Source organism: Heteronotia binoei, chromosome 9 (assembly GCF_032191835.1).
Source record: "Heteronotia binoei isolate CCM8104 ecotype False Entrance Well chromosome 9, APGP_CSIRO_Hbin_v1, whole genome shotgun sequence".
In the NCBI taxonomy this organism is placed as follows: domain Eukaryota; kingdom Metazoa; phylum Chordata; class Lepidosauria; order Squamata; family Gekkonidae; genus Heteronotia; species Heteronotia binoei.
Window position 1 is genome coordinate 27884320 of NC_083231.1, and position 16610 is coordinate 27900929.

At 40.7% G+C, this 16610-nt stretch overlaps 1 protein-coding gene across 14 annotated transcripts in view; it reads left to right on the top strand.

The window, feature by feature from the left end:
* FIP1L1 (factor interacting with PAPOLA and CPSF1) overlaps positions 1-16610 on the top strand; it is a 43945-nt gene that overhangs the window by 19599 nt on the left and 7736 nt on the right. For 6 of the 14 annotated variants that reach the window (XM_060246361.1, XM_060246362.1, XM_060246363.1 and 3 more), the window contains 5 exons: positions 3145-3235; positions 5195-5351; positions 9049-9075; positions 9415-9469; positions 12984-13039. In XM_060246361.1, the coding sequence (XP_060102344.1) occupies positions 3145-3235; positions 5195-5351; positions 9049-9075; positions 9415-9469; positions 12984-13039 (386 nt within the window). Of the gene's footprint in view, positions 1-3141; positions 3236-5194; positions 5352-9048; positions 9076-9414; positions 9470-12983; positions 13040-16610 lie in introns of all 14 variants that reach the window. The other 8 variants (XM_060246364.1, XM_060246366.1, XM_060246369.1 and 5 more) reach the window with 3 other exon arrangements.

Here is a 16610-nt window from a genome sequence, read left to right on the forward strand (position 1 = left end):
TGCACTAGCTGCAGCTTCCAGGTTCGGCACAAGGGCAGCCCCATGTAGAAGGCATTACAGTAGTCCAGCCTCGAGGTGACCGTTGCATGGATCACTGTTGCCAGGTCGCCGCGCTTCAGGAAGGGGACCAGCTGCCTTGCCCGCCTAAGATGGAAAAACGTGGATTTAGCAGTGGCTGCTATCTGGGCCTCCATTGTCAATGCAGGCTTTAGTAGCACCTCCAAGCTCTTGACCTTGTGCGCCATTGCCAGCGGCGCACCGTCAAATGCCGGTAGGGGAATTTCCCAGACTGCCATGACTCAAGCCAAGGACCTCTGTCTGCTGGATTGAGCTTCAATCTACTCAGTCTACTCAGTCTAAGCCATCCAGCTACAGATTGTAGTGCCAAGTCCAAATTTTCTGGGAAACAGGCTGGCCGTCCATCAGTAGATAGAGCTGGGTGTCATCAGAATACTGGTGACAACCCAACCAATGCCTCCGGGCAATCTGGGCAAGGGGGCGCGTGTTGATGTTGAACAACATCGGGGAGAGCACCGCCCCCTGAGGCACTCTGCAGTCAAGTGCATGCCTTTGGGACAGTTCACCCCCAATCGCCACCCTTTGTCCCCGGCCATCAAGGAAGGAGGAAAGCCATTGCAAGGCCAACCCCTGAATCCTTGCGTTGGCGAGACGGCGGGTCAGCAACTGATGGTCGACCATATCGAACGCTGCCAATAGATCCAACAACATCAGTACCGCCGAGCCGGCTTGATCCAGATGCCGCTGGAGGTCATCCACCAGGGTGACCAGCACTGTCCCGTGACCTGGATGGAAGCCGGACTGGTGAGGGTCTAGCTCTTACAAGAGCTATGAAACTAAGGGAGGGAACTCTGCACCACCTTCCTTAATTCTGTCCCTCCTTCCAGTGGCTCCCTCGGCTTTTATGCTTGTTTTCTCTGCTCTGGGTTTCTGGGCAACCTCTGTGGTGGAAGAGAAGCTCTTGCAAGCTTACCTATTCCCCCCTCCTTCCCCGCTTCACACACAGCAGAAATAGATGCCTATCTATGGGTTAGTGCATGTTTACTTGAGAGTAAGCCTGCATTAAGTTCCTCCTTGACATCCAGCAACCACAAAATATGTGTGAAAGAGCCCCACGTGGCTCCCAAGTCACAGATTGGCCACCCCTGATTTAGACATTTTCTTCTTAAAACTACATATTTTAAACTTGTATCACATCCAGCATTTTATTTAGCTAATTATTTAGTATTTTGATAATTCTCAGATTAACTTTGCAGTTTTTGCTCTTTGTTAACTGTTGATCCATTTTTCCATAAATCTGTACAAAATTAGCTGTACTTCATCTCTAAATAGAGGCTTATGAACCTCCTGATTTCTAGTTTACCTTCTAAATATTTCTTGTTTCTATAAATTTATTGCAGTGTAATTTTTTTTACTATTCTACAGAGTAGCCTTGCCATTAGTGAAAACCTTTAGTTTTTCAAAGTATCTGCAATTTGTCATTTGTTGGAGATTGTGATTTGTCTGATGTGTTTAGCTTGCTTGTCACATTTTCATTTTAAAATATTCTTTAAAAACTAGAAGTTGTTCTTTATTTCAGTCAGCTGTTTATGAATTTTGGCTCCATTGTAGCAAGCATGGCATTTGTTTATTTGTGTTCCACTCATATGGTAGTTCATGTTATGACTTGTTTTGTTTAGTAATGTTAAAATCATATGCCATTGTTGCCAAAATATTTCCTTGGGGGAGGGGCTACAAGTGATTTGTCATTTATCTCGTGTCAGCTGTTCATATGTGAGACCATTTACTACATACTTGATCATAATAAATGTATTGTATTATCTCATTCTTCCCACTGGCCACTTCCCTGACGATCTAAGTTTTGGGAGGTAAGGATAAGTTTTGTGAGAGAGCTCTAATATTTTGGCTTTGTCAGATTTGGAAAAAATACTTTGGTTTCATTTGACTTATCTTCTTTTGGGTGCTATCCAATCCTATTTAAATCCATAGGAGTTCTGCCATTTACTTAAGTGGGATGTGAACTGTAACCTTTTGTATAGAAATCACCCAGTGAAGAAGGTTAGGGTTTTGCTTCCCTTATGTACTTCTCCCCAGGGGGTATGTTAGAACAGATTTGGAAAGCTTCCTGTTGATGTAGCCAAAAGATTTATTGTTGAGGCAGAGCTCCCAGCTCAAGAACTGGTGTTGCCAACTCTTATGAAATGCTGTCTGCTAGAAATATAGTTCTTTGCTGCAGCTAGATGTAAGAATAGGAATCAGCAACTGGTGGCTCCAAGCCTGAATATGGTTTGCTGAAGCAATAGAGGCATTACGATTAGTGGGATTGGACTTTTTGGCAACCCTCTTTGTGAGGATGGGGATGGGCCTTCTTTCACACGCTTACATCTCTTCTTCCAAGTTGCTTATTGTTGTTGAAGGGCTGGTATGCTTGCAATATGAACGCTACACATTGTAGACTTGAATCAATACTTAATAATTTATTAACTTTGGGTTATTTAAACTTGTAATTTCAGCTACGACCTCCATTTAGAATGCCAGTGTGTTTCTTTTCAGTGAAAAGGGATATACCAGTGTTGAATAGATAGTTTAAAATGCTTTTTAAATGTATTTTGGAGAGGGATGGTGGCTCAGTGGTAGAGCATCTGCTTGGGAAGCAGAAGGTCCCAGGTTCAATCCCTGGCATCTCCAAAAAAGGGTCCAGGCAGATAGGTGTGAAAAACCTCAGCTTGAGACCCTGGAGAGCTGCTGCCAGTCTGAGAAGACAATACTGACTTTGATGGACCAAAGGTCTGATTCAGTATAAGGCAGCTTCATGTGTTCATATATGTATTGCTAACATCTTGGGACACTTTTGTTTTATGCCTACAGCAGAAGTGTAGAGTTTTTTATTCTTGGATTATCCATTACATAATGATGGATATATATTCCTATAAATAGAGACGCAAGAAAACCCTATGTTTGCCCATTCTATCCACACTGAATAATATCTTTTAGAAACAGGTATTTGTTGCACATACATTGCTTGGGATACTTTTACCTAACTTTTTCTTTTAATGGGCTTTGTTGTTTTGTATGAAAAAATGCCAGCGTAACAGTTGGTTGTTTCCATCTTTCCTTTTTCAGAAGGCTGTCTGGTACAATAGATGTGATTGGACAGACTATCACTATCAGCCGAGTAGAAGGAAGGAGGCGTGCCAACGAAAACAGCAACATACAGGTTTCACATTTCCAATTTAGACTGATATGTTCGCACTACAGGGGGGCTTAGCTTCAGCTTAAAGAATGATAATATCTGCACAATATACTTAATGTGTTGTAAAAGAAAAACAGCTAGAATCCAACATTGGTAGTACCTCATTACCTGTAACAAAATTTTGTGGGCTGGTTTTTAGGTTACCCGACATTGGCTGAAAAAGGTGAGAACCATCCTAGTTTTGCAGCAGTCCTCAGGCAAGCTAAAAACAATATGATCCCCCCCTTCCCCCCCACACACACTTTTCCAGACTTCTTTAGGGCTCTGAGAGCAGGGCTGCTGAAACAGTTTTAGTAGGTGCACTCTTGCAATAAAGAAAGGAGGAGGGGTCCCATCCTTTTCTAGGCATCCTTGAGGCTCTGACAGAATGCCTGTTAGGTAGTCCCCAGGTAGACTGGCATCAAGAGCCCCAAGAATAGGTGACAAGGGATAGAACGGTCTCCCCTTGACTACAGTCCTCAGGGTTGCGAGCTCTTCCAGCCTTACCTGGCCAGTGAAGGGGACCTTGGAGAATAAGACACAAAGGATGTTTCTTTTTGCTCCAAGTTTCCACAGTAAGACCAATAAAAACATCATCTGTTAACATACAAACACAAAAGCTGCCTGCAACTCTGCCAACTAAAAAAAAGACTCAGAAAAATATAAAAGGCAAATTAATAGCTGAATAACTCTTCTGACCACTTCCTTTTTACCTTAAGATAAACCATAACCTTGCTTCAGCAAAGGCATTCTTTATCAGTTTACAGAAAGTCAAAGGTTGGAATAGGCACAAACTAGAAAAATGGCCACGCAAGCCGCTTTTAAAGGAACCCCACAGTCCCTTTGAACGGGGTTTGCAGGAAGCCTGAAAAGCAGCTGAGTGGTGGGAGGTGCTCTGACTTCACAAGAAAGCCCAGAGAATAGCTAAGTGGCAGGGAGGTGCTCCCTGCTGCTTCTGCAGCTTTTTCTGAGAACAGAAAGCAGAGGTTTAAAGGGACTTGGAGTGTTTAAAGGGAATTGGAGTCCCTTTAAATCCCTGCTTGCTTCTCTACCCACAAACCACCATGAACTGATTTAAAAGTTCAGTTCACAAACGACAAAATTTGTGACAAATTTTGCTTCGTGGTTTGGTTTGAGCTCATCTCTCAAAGGGGATGGAACCAAATAACCTTTGCAGGCAAAGGTATTCAAAAGCCTTGGTGCCAAGCAGGCCTGTGTCCCATACAGCCATCTACCAGATTTTTGAAGGTGAGAGAGCATAGAGCCTTTCCAGGTTATCATACTGTGTACATATCTTCAAGTGAGAGGAGATGGCCCATAAGGTAAACTGCTCCCAAACAGTTCAAAGGCATTAAAGTTCAAATGCCGCACATTAGATTAGTCTGGAAATTAGCAAGAAGCCAACAGGTGTAATATGATCAATTTTGAAAGGCAGCTCCCAAATAAAACTTGCCATGCTACGTTCTGGAAGTCACCAACACATATGGAATTGTGCCCAGTTCAGCTTTCTCCAGGAAAGGTTGCAGCTTGTGTGTTAGTTTTCCAGCCTAATCTATTACTGCCATCGCAGTATTGTGGATTCACTTGTACACCATGTTCTTGAATGAAAAAGAGGTAATTTGTGATAACTTTCATGTGCTAATATGCATGCATTGCCTGTAGGCATTGTCATCTGTTCTGATTTCAGGTGAGAAATTCTAGAAATATTTGTTACTGATGCTAATTTAATTCTTATTCATGTATTCTTTGCTTGAATTATTCTGAGAATCTTGCGTACATATCTATTTATTGTTTGTATTTTTATTGGAGAAGGTTGTTCTCCTATTTCTGTAAGAAAGAAGTGTGCACGTTTCTGGATTTCAAAAAGCCTCTTCAAGAATAAGCAATAGTATGTGTATTTTCTTCTTTAAAGGGCACCTATAACATTTGGTTTTTATTTTGTAGGTTCTTTCTGACCGCTCCAGTGCTGATGTGGATAACAATTTTTCCAAGCCCCCTCCATTTTTTCCTCCAGGAGCTCCTCCCACCCATCTTCCACCACCTCCTTTCCTTCCACCACCTCCATCTGTCAGTACTGCTCCCCCTTTGATTCCCCCACCAGGTAAAAAAGGATGAAAACTTGCAGTGTTCATATTTCAGTATTTTTTTCTTTGCTTGAGATTGAAGTTCTGGTGTGACGGTTACATTTTAATTTGTTATTAATAACAATTACCAGGGTTTGTTGCTTAGTTGGCACAGATTTTCCCATTTGCCTTAGAATAGTCTTATCTTATTATGTCTGCTGCTCATAAAAAAAGGGAATCCTGTTTTGGCAAAGCCCTTTTAGGTGCCTTTATTTTACATCTTTTCTTGTCAGTGTCCTTCATTGATTTGCATGGTCCCATGCTTTGCTGAGATTGCATTTGGCTGTTGCATCCGTGTACGAAGGAACTGGCTATTCATTGCTTGCAGGCAGAATCAAGCAAGAGAAGGCTGCTAGCTGGGGTAGAAGGGGGAGAAAAATGAAGATACTGCTTTTGCTGCTGTCACTGTTTTTAAGCTAAGGCACAATTGTAAAGAGGTGAAATTCCACAGAATTTGAAGCCACAGGGGGAGGGTAGAATCCATTCATTTCCCCCCTCAACATTTTCTTTAGCAAAATGAAAAGTTTGAAAATTGGAATATATGCAATATATACTGATTGCCTATAAGCTTGAAATGCAGTATGTATAATTTAGCTGACAAAATCACATATTTACTTTTAACAAGTTTAGTTGCCTAGTATACATTATTTTTATCATAGTAACCAGAAGGTCACAGTTATGAATATAGTATAGTTTAAGGTACTGAATTGTAACTTTTTATTAGTTCGAAAATGGGAGTATCAGCATGAAATGTTTTGGAATATAGATACTAGTCATACGTTTTCCAGTGGTCCTGTAATTATTCCTTTTTGATAACAAGCATGAGTAATAAAGATCAAAAAGTTATCACAGGATACTATTTGCCTATGGACCCCAGGATTCTAATATTAAATGTGAGCTGATGGTATAAAGTTAGTTCCTGCTTTAATAACTGCTGCGAGGGGTTGTATGGCAAAGGCATGCATAAATTGACTTTAATAATGGATTGCTGCAAACAAATATGGATGGTGGCTGTATCAACTAAATTGACTGATAAAAGAGAAACAAGACAGACTCAGTCTAGTAAATATGTCAAAAAAGCTAGATTTTATTGAGTGTTAGAGGTTTTTGACTGTATAGAACCATTTGACATTGTATTTTTTTTCCTTATTTGGGAAGTAGTACCACAGGGAAACAATGTACATTGGCTAAGTGGCGGTGGGAGGATTGGGTAGCCACTCCCCATTAAACACTGCAGGTCTCAATCTGAAGCCCTCCCCCCTTCCCTTTGAAGAGACAGAAAATCCAGTTCTGGACCATCAGCTCCTCAAAGGCATAAAGTAAATGTTTCATAGAAGCATTCATCTGTTGACGTCCTCATTTAAATATCTGCATATGTTTGTCATGCTTTCACTGATGTGCTTGACTGCAGGAGAGGATTGGTAACATTTGCAAAGATTTATTTCATGTGCTTGTTCAGAAGGTTACCATTGCTATCTCTTTTCAGTACATTTGAAAATAATAATTAAGAGCAGTGGGTTTGGCTCCTTCAGGCTTGTTTTAATTGTGCTACTGCCAGCTTTTTATCTTCAAAGTTCTCTGACCAAAATAGAATCTGCCCATTCCTCCTCGGTTTAAAGAAGAGAAGGTTTCTTGTTACCTAATGCTAACTTGGGACTACTGGCCAGAAAGTTTTTAACGTATTCAAATATAAAACATCCTGCAGAAGATCCTTTGAAAAAGGATCTTGCTTTGAAGTTCTAGCCTCTTGTACTGCATTCACTTAGGCACTTGTGATACAAATGCCTTTTGAGACAAAAAGAAGCATTATTGTTTAAAAATACAGTCCTGGAAAGCTGCATAAATGCTACAGAAGACTTTTTTTTTAAAAGATGCTGAACTAACCTTTCCAGGAATTATTAATTAAAACCTTTTTCTGGCTGCGTTTGCTTTACTGTGTTGTCACAGGAAGCCAGCTAAAGACATTGGTATGGCCATTCCCAGGTTACAAAATGCATGTGTTCTGATACATATGCCTGCTTACAAAAAGTCTTTGGGCTGTGATGGTGAATATAGCCTCATGACACTGTCTCCATTGCCATAACTAGGATCCTAGGCGATGAAGTGGTTGGAGGATCAGGGTACTCATTGTAGCTCAGGTTAATTCTGATGCCACTTCATATAGCTGTATTTCTGTTCTGTTACTGTTAACATGCACAATATGGCCCAGTTAACATTAACTTGTAATTTTACCTTTTGAAATGGCTGTCTTTTTCTGTTAACGTTGAGGATATAAAGGCACAGGTGGGTTGAAACATTGGATTGTGCATGAATATTGATTTACATGTTTCAGATAAAGTTTAAAAAAAACAAAACGGTTTCATATGTGACTTAATATAAGGTTACTTTTTTTTGTAATGGCATTGGTCTGGATCCAGCAACAGACTTCCCAGGAGGAGTTGACAGAGTGGATCTTTTCCTGTCTTCCCCTTCTCTTAAGTACCGTACCGTTTGTCCCAAAACTACACTCAGAGAATTGGAAGAGCCAGCTTGTAGCAACAGTGGGCAGTGACAATTCCCTCACTCTCCCTCCTCCATTGATGGAAGCCAAAAGTGGAAGGAGGGAGAAGTGACTTTATCTGATTCTTCACTGCAGCATCCCAAACACATTCTGTACTCTACTTTCTAGATCCTCAGAGAAGAGTTTCCAAACAAACAGCTGTTTATTAGGGGAAGGCAGGCAAATATTTTTTTCCTCCAACTCCTTCTGGATTCTCACAGATGCTGATCTTCCCCCTCCTCCCCTGATAACTCCCAAAAGCTGATGGAGTTAGGGGAGCCTGGTGAACAATGTACAACTGGACAAGAAGAGTGCTTTGAAGAGCAGGAAATCAGGCAACCTCATCCCCATTCTTCTGCCGGCAGAGTTGCTGCAGATTCAAAAGTTTCCATTGGCATAAGAGGGGCTTTGGGGCAAAGTTGCTTGCTTTCCCCCCTCTCCACTGCCATATGCTGTGGCATATTATCCGTATGGCTCCCATAACTTCAAGCACCAAGTTTTGGGAGATCTTGGAAGAGGAACGTTGGAAAGATCAGTTGCTGTGAGCAGCTTCTGCTCATGATTTGTAACTTGTAATTTATTATTAGTCTTACACTCGGCTGATACACATCTGGAATACAATAAAAGTCCTTATACAACACTTTTATGTGATTGGAAATTGGTTCTACATATTCCATATCAAACTGGAAATTGGTTCTACATATTCCATATCAAACTGGAAATTGGTTCTACATATTCCATATCAAAATGGATTCTTCATTTAAAAGGAGCAATCAAAGGAAGGAGCAAACAGACTCGCCAATGTGGAAATTGCTAGTTTTTAAAATGGTGCCTGTACTCGAGCGAACCCTGTTGAGCCCACCCGTTGATTTACCTGAGTGCAGCATTGTTTTTCTGTTTTATAGGCCTCAGTTGTCTAAACACTGCATTACATTTAGCTGAAATCCTGCTAGTTGTCCAGTTCTCTCTGCTCACATCTCTAGTCCAAAGCTGCTCTGGACTGGCGGAATTAGTTTACCACCAACTCTTCTTGTTAATGCGCTAATGGCCTGAGTGCCATAATGCCGGTTCTGAATACTAGTCAATTAATATAAATACATTGCTGAAATGACTGGGTTAATCTTCTTTGTTTTTAGGTATACCAATAACTGTGCCACCTCCAGGTACATTTGTTTGTTCTAAAAGTGTGTCAAAGTAGCATGAAACATAGTATGGTTTCCATTTTAGTACATGGGGTGTTTCTGCATCTTTCATTTTTAAAAATGCACACAATTGTCCTTGTGAAACGTATCGTTTTAACTGTCAATATTAGAAATAATTTAAGAATGCCATAGAATAAGTATATTAAGTGTGAAGTTGCTGGGGTGTACAATAAGAATTGTCTCATTTTGTGGTGTTGTTCCTGTCATCCATTCCTGTATAGATTTACTTTTAAATACTCTAGATAGAACATGCTGCACTTTTTTTCTGGAATTAACTTCTTTTTCAATTAAATCTTTCAGGCTTTCCTCCCCCACCTGGAGGACCGCCACCTTCCCTTATACCAACGATAGAAAGGTACATTTTAATTTTTAAAATATTCTAATGTCACAATTATTGCACTTCTTGTATATGCTTACTGCATTGAAACATAATTCCATCTAATGACTGGGACTTAATTGAAATTTCTGCATCCCCATTTTCAGCTTTAGACTTGTGTATGTTCTCCTCCTCCTCCTCACATTTTCTGATTCCGTTTCTTTTCTGATCCAGGGTCACTCATTTGCAGTACTTTCCATATTTGGCAGACCATGATTACTGCAAACTATAGTTGCCTCAAACAAAACGTCCATTTCAAATTGTTCATTTATTTGTGAAATTTCTATGCTACATTTCCAGGAAGTATGCCCGAAGCAGCTTACAATATAAATTTCAATTGTACAGACATATATGTGGTTGCTTCCAGTTCTGGCTTGGAAGGAAACTGTAATTTTGTAGCCGCAATTTGCTCCTTGGATATTATGGCAGACTAGTTACTATGAACTTCTGCGGGGCCCATATGGATCAGTGGGCTGCAGTGAGGAAGCAGAAGGGTACAAAATGGCCACCACCCACCTCTTCTCTCAGCAGGCAGAAGAGGCAGTGGCATAATTGGAGGAGGCAATAGGAATGATTTCACCTTCCTCTCCCTCTCCATTGCAGTCAGGATTGGGATCCCAACATTCCCAGTCTTGATGGTGCAAGCTGTCAAGAGTTTGAGAGTGATCCTGGATACCTCCTTATCTATGGAGGCCCAGATCATGAATATTGCCATTCTAACATTTTAGCAACTACAATAGAAAAGGCAGCTGGCCCCTTTCCTGTCTCACCCTGACCTAACCACCATAATCCACACAATGGTCACCTCCAGACTGGGTTACTGTAACTTGATTTACTTTGGCCTGCCCTCGAGACTGATCTGGAAAGTCTAGAATGTGGAGGTGCAGATTCTGACGGGAACACCATGAACCACACATATTCAACCTGTGCTACGCCAGTTGCACTGGCTCCCAGTGGAGTACCGGGTCAAGTTCAAGGTTTTGGTACTGACCTTTAAGGCCAGGGTCAGTCTGGGACCCAGGTATCTGCGGGGCCACCTCCTCTGGTATATCCCCTGAAGACCTTTACACTCTGCTGAGAACAACCTACTGGTGATCATTAGCCCTAAAGACGTCCATCCGTCCTACATGGTGGAACTCTCTGCCAAACACCATCCATGCCCTGTGGGACTTTATGCAGTTCCACGGGGTGTGCAAGGCAGAGATGTTCCGCCAGGCTTTTTGTTGAGGACTGCAGTGGGTACCATTTTACTTAGTAGTCCTTTCCGCTCTCCCAATCTGCTTTTTACGCTTATTCTGAGACAGTAGTATATATTGTATGACTGCTCTGACCTCATTCTGACGTTTTGTAGCTACTTTAATTAGATTTTAAATTGTGCCGTTAATGTTAACTGCCTTCTCTGTGAATTCAGTTTGTTATTAACTGCCCTGAGCTCTTTGAATTCAGAAAAGGGTGATATACAGAGCTAAATAATAAATAAAGCACAGTGAGCCCTACAACAATCAGCACCTTCCCCTCTCTGATAGTGTTGGATCAATTCCAGTGTGTTGGATTTTGAACCTAGCTCTCAACACAATTTCCTCGCTATCCTCTCACCACCACCTTTCCCCCTTCTGCTTTTGGTGTTTCTGCTGATAGACTGGGTTCTCACTGCCGCAGCTGTACTCATATGTAGTATAGCTCCATGAGAGCAGTTCTCCTGCACCTTTTGGCTTCCAAGACACTCTTCTCGACCACTGACCCATCTTGTTGAATGGAATTCTGCTGCTAACCTCAATCCACATGTTGTTTCTAAAGTTAATCTGGTACTAAAATGTTAGTTGGCTTCTCTACAAAAAGAAAAGTGGCGCTTGAATAAATATGGCAAATGAGATAAAGATAATTAATTCAAGTCAAGTGGGAAGTAATAAAACTTATCAAAAGTTGTAGAAATTAAATCAAACTGTGTGCATATAACACACTTTTCAGCCTCAGAATTTAACCTATTTCAGTATTTAACTATTTCAGCAGTCATTTTATCCTTTAAGCTCGACTAATGAGACTTTAAAATGTTTAAAATTGATTTTAGTAGGATACAGATGGAGATGACAGTTGCATTTGAGGTCCACCTATCTTTTGTATGTAGACAGATTTGGGGGGGATTGATTAGATAAATCTAAATGATCTAAGAAAGCTTTCACTCATGTATTTCACCCCAGTTTTTATTGAAACGTCATGGTATGTAATCAGAAACAGTTTTTACAGAGCAAAATACATCCACAAATTAAAAACATATGAAGGGAGATTTATTTATTTATTTCTACATATATTTATTTATTTCTAACAGTGTATGGATTTTGTAATGCAGCCAGTCATTGCCAATTTTTGCCATCTAAAATATTCTTAGGATTTTGAATTGCTGTTGGTTTGGCTACTGATGAGAATTCCCAGCATCTTTTAGAATAACTCTGATTCGCCAGGCAACATTGGTTGCTTCCAGTACCGTGTTAATGCCATCCACACAGAGCTCAGAGCATAGAGTTGCACCTCTCTGGGATCAGTAGTTATATGACATGACATAATTTAAGAGATACATTTCAAATTAAGGACAAATCTCCATATCTTAGAAATTGTCTTTTATACTGTTTTCCAATAATGTGCGCCCTGGGACTTGACCACTTCCTATGAATGTAGTCTCCTTTTGGGAAGGTACTAAACCAGCACTCATGCTTTTCCTTGTTGCCAGGTGTTTAACAGTGCCATCCTGTGCAGAGTTTATCCAGTTTTAGCTTCCTGAAATCAGTGAACTTAGACTGGAGTAATTCCCCAGAGAATTGCTCTATAAATTGGAATCTGATTTCTCCACCAGTATTTGCCACCTCTAAGCCAATACAACGTAGCGAAAGAGAGATTCCACAAAGGCTTTCATTGGGGCAAATCATTTATGTCAAGATGCCTAGATGAGACTTTGAATCACTTTGTCAATCTATCAATCAAACAAACCTTTAATGGCATAATAATGCAATAAAACAGGGATAAACAGTCCAATAACGGGGCACATAAAAATGTAAAGAAGGTCACTAGCAACTAGAACCCACTGAAGAAAATCACTTTGTCTTCTTTTTGTAGTAAATAAAATTTTGAGGAGTGGGTGGGTGGAGGATGGAATTTATATTCGACCAGTAATGGATTGTTTAATAGGCATTGGGAAGAAAGATAGTTCAATAGCTATAATCAGTCTGTGCAGTTCTGCATGCACAAGTAACTCCTACTCTTAAGAGAAACTCTGCAGTTCACTCATGCAAGGAAGGAATTGCTCTTCATTGCAACAGTGGTGAAAGTAACATCTGCACTACAAGAGTTTTAAGATTACTGAAGCCATGAGCCTTCAGTGTAAGCATAAGTACAAACTCAGATCTCTTACATATTTTGGCATTCAGACTTATAAAAGTTGGGTATTCTAAACAAAGAAATTGACCAAGATGGGGACCTGACTTAGTTTCTCTTCCAACAGTGGACATTCCTCTGGCTACGACAGCCGCTCAACTCGTGCATTTCCATATGGTGGTGGTAAGTATGTTAAAACATTTTTTTCTATGGGCTGTGGTGATCAGATAACAGTACTTTTCAGCTAAACCTCTGTTTTGCTCTTATGGGTAGACTAACTGCTATGTACACAGTCTATTCTTCTAGGGAGGAAATAATGAAAGCTTAATGGCTTACATTAGCTTTTCTTGTAACAGCTGAAGTTATAATTGGTTGTGTGCATAACGAAAGCATCCACAGAGGAAAGTCTGCAAACTCTGTCTTTGCCTTGGCCACTGACATTTATTTCAATATTCACTGTCTGTGTTGCCAAATATTTAATTTATGAATTATTGCTCAGAGACTTCAGAGTCTGAACAATTCCCTGCCTCTGTTACTGTGCAAAGTTTTTTGTGCTGTCTGCCATTCTGCTTAAGTAGCTGCGATTTATTCTCAAGGACTGAGAAGAATGCAGGAACTTTGAGCAAATCCCCCCAGTTCAAAGGGAGAAGGAAGCCTGTGGACTATACCCAGGCACCTTATAGTAGCAGAGCAGGCTATGCAGTGTTCTCAGGGCAAGAAAGCTCAGTGCTTTCTTTTCTCTTTTCTGTTTGCTCAAGCAGGAAGTGACTTTGTAAAGTGTTTCCACTTCTTTGTTTAACATTCAACCTAACTAGCAATCTGCTCATTGGGGCTTCAACTCCTTCATGCATGTATCTCATACAAAAACACTTTAGCCCAAGAACTGTGGAGATCCTATACAGACTCCAGACAAGAAATGACAGAAAAGATACTCTCGGTGTTACAAAACAATATCAAAATATAATTACAACACTTTCCATTCACAACATAGTATCACAATGTAAATTTCATTACTAGAATGCTACTGTTCTTTCTCCATCTTTCAGCATTTCATTGTGTTCCTGTTGTGGGTTTTGGATGGTATTTGTCACTAAATTTGTTACTGAAATTTACATTGTAATACTATGTTGTGAATGGAAAGCATTGTAATTATATTTTGATATTGTTTTGTAACACGGATAGTATCTTTTCTGTCATTTCCTGATTGTTAACCTCCGTGGTCCTGGCATTGTTTGACTCTGGACAAGAAAGCAACACAACAGAGAAGGAGGCGAGATTTGCACATTTCCGTTCTCTACTAGTTGGGTACTCCAGACTTTTAGCTACTGCAAAGGAAAAAAAAAAAACCTTATGACAGACAAACTATTCTCAGCCTGCCGTTTGCTCATCCCTCTGAGTTTGAACTATTTTCAAAACTGAAGGCCTTTTTGCCTTGAGCTGAGGCTTTAATGATAGGTCGCTTTGGACTGATGCACAGCTGAGTCCCCCTCCCCCTTGAGAGAAGAATAAAAGTACACTGAGTGTGTGATTATGGGGACCCAGGAGCAAGGCTGAAAACAATACATTGAAGAGGAGTGTGTGGCTGTGAATGAGCAAACCCAAAATTTGCTTCAGGTAACAAAAAGCAGATGTGGCTCAAAATGACTCTATTAATAGGAAACAGATGTCTTGATTAATGCATGTGTGCAGGCATTTTAACTGTCCTCCCAGTCTTGCATATTTCAGGGGGGTCTCACATTTGTTCTCAGACCACATGTATTATGGCCAGCCTCCCTTTCATTAAAAAGAGGGCTGGAATGGCTGCCTCTGAAACCTGTGAGCGTTGTTCAGTGAGTCTGCTGGAGAGTTACATGTTTTACTTTGTCTTCTTAGTGCAATGTGCAGTATAAGGAAGGATAGGCCTATGCTAGTATCTCTTTTGAGCACATGCTTCTGGGATAATGTCGAAGGAAGCATACCTGAACAGGTCCTCCCACATGAATTTCTCAGTGAAGGTTTATGCATGGAGAACCGACTGAACAGGTGGCTCTTGCTCCAAATACTTTCTCAAGGAATCCGCACAAATAAGCATATGACTTGACTCCACAGGATGTTCCAAACGCAGCCTCCTAAAGAAAAAAATTATATCAAAATCTACATGCATTTAAAACCTGCATTTTAGTTATCACTTAATTTAACTGAGGAGAGGGATGGTGGCTCAGTGGTAGAGCATCTGCTTGGTAAGCAGAAGGTCCCAGGTTCAATCCCCGGCCTCTCCAACTAAAAAAGGGTCCAGGCAAGTAGGTGTGAAAAATCTCACCTTGAAACCCTGGAGAGCCGCTGCCAGTCTGAGTAGACAATACTGACTTTGATGGACCCAGGGTCTGATTCAGTGTAAGGCAGCTTCATATGTTCAATTTTAATTTAATGTCTGGGTTTATATCCCGCCCTTTCCCGCAAGTGGGCCCAGGGCGGCTTACAGCAGCAATTTCAGTACTTCTCCAGAATTGATTCAAAACATGCATCCCGTTGTGTCAAGTATAGCATGCTTTTAGAAAGGCTTCCACATCAGCGGTTTTTGGTCATCTCCCCACCCCCACACATACACAGTCCATGGTGTTTCAAGAGGTGTCCCAACTCCCAGGAACAACATTTGGGGGAGTGCTGTGGGCTTCAACAAGAGGAGGGAGGAGGGAAAGGTCGATTCCTATGAGAGGAGCCCTGCTTACTGGTTCGTTGGATCCAACTCTGTCATTTTGACAGTTCATTCAATGAAAATTTGTCAAGTTTCCCAAAGCAGTGTTTAAGATTCATCCCATCAGCTTTCGTGGCTGTTGTGACTTTATTCTTACCTTGAATGCAAAACACAGACAAATAACGCAGGACAAGACGTCAAGGATTAGTGAATTTCTGACATCTCAGCATTGTTAGTCTGGAACACCTTTCTGTCATTGTTAATGATCGGTCAGAGAAAGCTTTGTGATAGTCACTTACACATGCTTATTTGTAGGTGCTCTGGGGATTCACTTTCTAGCTTATCTTAACCATGAACAAACTTAGGTAATGAAATATGCGCATTTTTAAGATGCTACAATTTAAGTTCAGTGTGGATGTGACTGATAAATGTGCCTTCTGTTTCCTTGGGCAGTTAGTTGTATGCTCCCTGAATTTGCTGATCTAGTTTATCTAAACCTCAGGCTGTAATAAAACACTTGAAACTGGCCCAGATTCTTCAGAAAATATGCATGTTGGACTTTGATTTAAGCTTGGTTTCTATTGCCTTCTCGTGGGGGCATATACTCCCTCCCTCAAAGGAGGGAAAGTGCCTTTGAGGTTAAATAGCTGTACAGCATGACTTCATGGGATTTCTTCAAAATGAAGCTTACTTACTCACACCAGTCTCTTAAGAGAAAAGCTTAGTAAGAGATGTTTTTTGTATACTGAAAGGGTGCTGAAAGCTGCTCTACTTCCTACCATCCATCCCACCTCTGTGTTTTTCCATGTATGACCAAACTCATTATAATGCAACTTCTGTGCATGTAGATGAAGAAGAGTTGGGTTTTATGTGATTTAGACCTGAGGTTTATAGTGAGTTTCTTATGAATGGATCAGAGAACTAAAATCCAGCTGCTTTGTGCTCCTCTGTCTGTATCCCTTTGGAATAAAAAAAAAAAATTGGGCTTGGACGGATTTGAAAAAGATCCCAGTTTTCATTTTTTTAATACTTCCTTTGGTGTTTTTTTTCCCAAGCCTCTGTAGTAAAAAACAGTATTGT